This window comes from Cydia fagiglandana, chromosome 6, assembly GCF_963556715.1.
Source record: "Cydia fagiglandana chromosome 6, ilCydFagi1.1, whole genome shotgun sequence".
NCBI classification, from domain to species: Eukaryota; Metazoa; Arthropoda; class Insecta; order Lepidoptera; family Tortricidae; genus Cydia; species Cydia fagiglandana.
The window spans coordinates 5861357-5867611 of NC_085937.1; the positions used below are offsets into that span (position 1 = coordinate 5861357).

Consider the following 6255-nt stretch of genomic DNA (forward strand, 5'->3'; position numbering starts at 1 on the left):
TCAGCGGAAAAATCTCATTGCGCTGCGCTCTGCGCTAGACATTTACGCCTTGAAAACAAAAGAGCGTACAATGCGTTCACGGAACTTTAGGCGTATTTGGGAAGCGTTAAGGTTGAATTTAGTGTATAGTTTTGGTCTTTAGTTTTAATGTTGCGATTATCCGTGCTTCATCTGACTGTTGTAACTCGGGGCCTTTACTATACAGGGGTATTATTACAATCGCTTACCGAGTCGAAAGCTTAAGCGAACAAGTGCAGATACGCTTTCCGATTAATTGTTATGGACCTCTAGGTTCGACTAACCAGACGCTGGTTTTGAACCAATAAGCCTCGGTAAGCAATGAAGACACCTCTCTTTAATGCTATTCCGATATAATTACATACTTGTCTCGAGCATGTCTTTCACTGCCACGTTAGAGTCGCTCTCACCTTATTTATTCGACATACCTTGAATCCAGACTGGGTGGCCTTACAGTAGAACACAGTCCAAACATTTTAGGTTACGTAGGTAGGTATAGGTACTTACTTCAAATTAGTTGAGAAGGTAAGAGATATAGATCACGAGAGCTCTTGGGTATCCCCATCAGTGTATTGTCGGCGAGACGTAACGAACAAATCCCTTTGCTCATAAATATTGAATTAGCCGACCCTACTTACATTTAAGGCTCACTTGCACCATTCACTTAACTCGGGGTTAACCGGTTAAACCTGAAGTTACCATGGTTACATTTGACACCGGGTTAACGGTTTAACCGCTTAACCCCGGGACAATGAAAAGGTGCAAGTGGCGCTAAGTGTCGCAAGCAAGTGTCGCGCCCTTCAAGATGCATTTTTTACCATCAGTCAGGATTTGCGCTTATTTGCCAGCATTGTGGTATTCAATAGAGGTTTAATAGGATTGTTTGCGTTGTTTCAGACTTGCAGCTCGCGGCGGAGCTTGGCAAGACCTTGCTGGAGAGGAACAAGGAGCTTGAAACCGCGCTGCGGCAGCACCAGAATGTTATCGAGGATCAGACGCAGGAGATCGAAGTAAGACTTGTATTTTTACTTTTACTTACTTAATGGCGCAGCGACTCAAAATTAATCTTGGCCTCCGACACGAGTAGGTACACGCCAGCTGCTTCGATCCTATACCATCTCCCGCTAGTTATCGGCATGGAGATCACGCCAGTCCGCTTCAACCGGCGCATCGCCCCAGCGATACCTTGTACCTGTTTTTAAACACTGGATTATTTTATTTCTAATGAATTGGTTTATTTTATCCATACTAAAAGTTGAACAATACTTTAACTTCACTTTTTACTCCACTACGGGAAATTAAGGGTTGTTATGATCTTATGATTCTAGGATGTGTGGTTATGTATGTGTCGTAGCGTCTAAACCTAATCGATTGCCTATATTAGTACATTATTGTCGAGGCTCGGGAGTAGCTACTTGCAGGCTGAGGATTCGTTTTAAACGGACGACCTTGGGAGTCCGTTTAATTGAATCCGAAGCCAGCAAGTAGCCTTCCAGCCGAGTCATATATAGTGCTTTTCTCAAAAATGGTGCAAGAAATATAAATATTTTACAAAAGCAACGTTCTTACGTATATATTTTCACAGAAAAAGCCCTTGCCGCCTTTTTATTTTTTTAATAAAAAAAATAGAAGTGTATTTTTCTGCCGAAAATACGCCAACCTATTTGAGACAGCTATAGTCGCGGTACTAATTATCTGTTTGGCTGTTTAATGGGCCTGTGCCTTCATTTGATATGATCATTTAAACTTTTTAAAAGTTGAAATGGCGAATATACGTAAGAACGTTGGTTTTGTAAAATATTTCTATGATATTTATATTTCTTGCACCATTTTTGAGAAAAGCACTATATATGACTCGGCTGGAAGGCTACTTGCTGGCTTCGGATTCAATTAAACGGACTCCCAAGGTCGTCCGTTTAAAACGAATCCTCAGCCTGCAAGTAGCTACTTCCGAGCCTCGACAATAATGTACTATTGTAAATGAGGTAGGGTACGCGTCGTTTAGGTACGTAGTGACTTGGCTGTCATAAGCAGACCTCTGGAGTTGCAGGAGTTCATAGACCACAGTGACTGCTTACCATCAGGCGGGCCGTATGCTAGTTTGCCACCGATGTGGTATAAGCAGACATCGTAAATTTTATAGCATTTTCGGTGCAGCGGAGTGGTGTTAGCGGAATTGGTATAAACAATTTCAAGTATTTCAACCCTAGTTAATGCTTAATTATCGTTAATTACGTTAATATTTACCTTAACATACCATTTTAAGTTTTATTTATACCAATTCCGTTAACACCACTCCGCTGCACCAAAAATGCTATAAGTTTACGATGTCTGGTCATAAGGCTACATTTTTAACCGAAATTGAAAGAGGATGAGCAGCTCTTCAAAGTCTTGCTTGTTATTTCACTTAAGTATATTAATATTACGCTACTATTGCTTAGATTGTACTACGTCGCGGTAGGTATAATAAACGATAATTTAGTTTTTACGCCACGCGGAGACGTTACGTAAATGTGTTAGAGTCCGAGGACAGCGGCTCATGTTTATTACCCAGTAATTACTCTAAGCCGGCGTTTTGAAACAAACAAACAAGCACTGGACCCACGTTTCGAACATGGTTGAGTTCTTGCAACTGCGAGACGTGGAAAATATTAGCAGTATTTTTGCGACTCATGGTGAACCATCAGTTAATTTAATAGCCAGCCACAGTCCAGTGAATGTTTAAATTAAGTACAGCTTAATTAATAGTACCTACAAATCTCATTTATTAGACATAAGACAAGGGCAGTAAACAGGTTACAACATTAGGTACTTTAGGTGTCCTAAATTGTAGCGTAGATTTACAAATTTCGTTCGTACATTAGATTATAAATAAAAAATAATAAAATAAAATAAAAAATAAATATAAAATAAAAATAAAATTAGATTATGCTTAGTTCGCTTCTATTAAATAAGAACTTTAAATTGTAAATGTTGATATTGTTAATAACAATGATAACCCCCTACAACCACTTAAGAAGTAACAAAAGAAGTAAGAAGCATTGCTATCACTGTTACTTTTATCGAAAACCACAACCAAATCGGACAAGCCGTTTTAGGAATAAATGGGAACATTCATTCGTGGCCACAAACAAACAATTCACTGTGCATGCACCCATGACACCTACAATAAGTTAGTATATTTAATTACGTGTTTATAATTTCAGTACTTAACAAAACAAACGGTCGCCCTGCGCGAGGTGAACGACTCAAGACTGAGAATCTACGAGCAACTCGAGGTCAGCATCCAGGACCTGGAGCGCGCCAACCACCGGCTCGCCGTCGACCACGCCGCCGACAAGAAACACATTAAGACGTATGTCACACGATAATACACTCTAACATCTTTGCGATAAGCTTCATAATGCCACTGAATCCTTACAAGTTTGATAAGGAAGTCCAAGGGATTAACAACTCTAAAGTTTACGCAACACATTTCAAAATAATTAGACACGACAGGCTACCGTTACACGTTGCTTTGTTTTTCTGCATTGAACACATTTCTTGCAATTATTTATGAATACACATTAATCTCCTACAGCATTAGCGTCGGCTTAGCGGAGAAACAAATGACTGTTGTGATTGTGATTGTGACACACCAACTTCCTATGATTACAGGTTGTGCTCGAACATCGAAACGCTTGAAGGGAAATGCGAGGAGCTACAAAAGACTGTCGACGACCTTAACGCCCAACTGGAGATAGCGAGGAGACGCGCGGAACGGAAGCCAGAGAGCACTGAAAAACCCAAAGAAAAAGAAATCAAACCGGAACAGACGACGCCAAACTCGAAAAAAATCGAAGCGAGTAGCACGCCTCTAAAAACCGTCGCCCCTCTCCCAGAACTGACCAAGGAAGACGAGGACCTACTTAGGTTAAGCGATGAGTTGCGGGAAAGTAAAGTTGCCTTCGCACAAGAGCAGAGACGAGTTACAGAGCTCGAGGAGCAGTTAGCGTCTATAGTGCAGGAAAATAACAGATTGCAAGATCAGTTGAGGAATTGGAACCAGAACAATGAGGAGCCCAAGTCGATGCACGAGGAATTCGCGATCTTGGAAGAAGTCAGGTATTAATTTAATATTTCTGTGACTGACATCCACGTCCCGACCGAACTCTAGAATAATACTCTATATTCCGTCTAAGTTTGCACCGACTACTAAGCAGAGCCACTTACTAATAACGTTGTATAAATGTATATTCATAGGAATTTTGTCGTTTACGAAGGCTCAGCCACACATTGTCGCTGCCAAGTCGGTGCAGACTTAGCGTTGAATGGTTATACCGTCAAACTTTTAAACACCGAAAAATGTAACGGTATAAAAACGTAAAAATTTAAATAAACTCTAGCAAATAAAGAGGTCTTGCACATCGACATCGTGTGTCATAAAACTCATAAAATAACGAAGGCATTTTCATTTCCACATTTAAGCTTATTATGCAAGTAGGTACATAACATTATGATACTGTTAGGTTTTTTAAAATCATGTCTAATTTTCCATTTTGTGACTACTTTTAGTTGAAGGAAAATATGGAATCAAATTACCTACCTCCTACTAGAAATTTTGCAACTTTGTCGCATTTTATTACCTACCATTTTATCACATGGAGGTCAAAACGTGGTTGAAGTTCAATGTTAAAATGATAAGTAAATACCCATGATAATAATTATGCGTGTTATGTATTTGTTAATGTTATGTTTTATTCCAGACAAGGTCAACTATGCATCAGATGTCTACGGGGCGTCGAGCGGGGTGACGATATGTCCTCCATGCTAGACGGAGACGACGATGACAGATCTGCCATCAGCTCTCTCATTCTCTCCCCCTCAGTCCAAGACAGCCCCAGAGAAGAACTCGTTACAACGAAACTTATTAAGTTCGATGTAAGTATCTGTACATTCTTGTAAAATATTCCTTCTCTATCTCTTTTTCTTTCTTGACTCTTTTCTTTCTGTGTATAATTTTCTGTCCTATTAACTTTGTTTATAGTCAATTCTTTGCATAATCAGTACCTACCTAACTGCACTTTTCCAAAATTATGAGCAAAAGTAATTAACAATACTAACGGCTGGATTAATATTATGAAATGACAGCAACTTATGAAAATGAATTGAGTGTTTAGTCCATTTCAATAGATCACGAGTCAGCTTTCACATTTAGAACGCATGCCATACATGTACCGTGGCGATGACAGATATATGTCTAAGTAGACAACGCAAACGAATTTACTTCGCGTGCCAATGACAATGCTCTGCTACACATCTTCCCTGCATTTGAGATCGAGTCCAATAGAAATTGTTTCCAAGTTTGAATACCTAATCTGTTACCCCCTTATTCATAAAACTTTACGGGCCTGATTTAGTTAAATTATGTTTTATCCCTTTCTTACAAATACATAACTCAAATGACAGATAAGGAAAAATGATTATTAGCTAATTGAGGTTTGTAGCGCATTTATGAATAACGGGGTTAGTTTATAACTTATTTGAAATATTTTTTTAATTTCCAATTTCCTATTTGTTGCTTTGCGAGGTACTTAAATATCGAAAATAATAGTAAAATATTGCTAAATAAAATAACCGATTGATTCGTCCATGTATTTATTTGCCTGTCACTAAAATACCCTAGATAACGTTCTTATCCGTCGCTAAAACATTGGCACACTTAGTTTAAGCATGAGATGCATGCAGTACACGCGACGTCTATCTAGATGTTTGTCTGTCACAGCGTTTCCCTTCAAAATCTCATGTGAAATGTTTCACTCGTTTCTAGGCGACAATGCTTTTCCAACTGCCCCTGATGTTGTTGCTCACGCTTTGCATATGCATTATGAAGCGCATTTGCAGTAGTTTTCTTTGGATTTATCGTATGTAGTCGAAGGTACGTCCATTACTGACACGTTACTAGACTAAGCGATCAGGCGTGTGATCTGATTGGTTGCGCGCGAGTAAACTTTCTCGGACGGACCAGTGTAACATGACCTCTGCTTTTACCATGAGTTTATAGCTATATAGCTAGAGGCGCTTATATAGATTATAGAACTGAAGATCTGGGTTGAGTTCATATTTGAGCGTTTTCCAAATAAAATGTACATCATGTCTTCAAAGTATTGACTTCTTGGGCTCATTTTACTCAGAATCATTGGTTAGTATTGTACATTCACGCCTACACATTTTTTCATGTATGAGGCGTGAATGTAG

The 6255-nt window shown here is 39.2% G+C and overlaps 1 protein-coding gene across 3 annotated transcripts in view; it reads left to right on the forward strand.

The window, feature by feature from the left end:
* The window catches only part of LOC134665042 (cerebellar degeneration-related protein 2-like), a 119540-nt gene that overhangs the window by 110442 nt on the left and 2843 nt on the right, over positions 1-6255 (forward strand). For all 3 annotated transcript variants that reach the window (XM_063521826.1, XM_063521825.1, XM_063521824.1), the window contains exons 2-5: positions 916-1028; positions 3225-3373; positions 3676-4122; positions 4764-4938. In XM_063521826.1, the coding sequence (XP_063377896.1) occupies positions 916-1028; positions 3225-3373; positions 3676-4122; positions 4764-4938 (884 nt within the window). The remainder of the gene's footprint in view (positions 1-915; positions 1029-3224; positions 3374-3675; positions 4123-4763; positions 4939-6255) is intronic.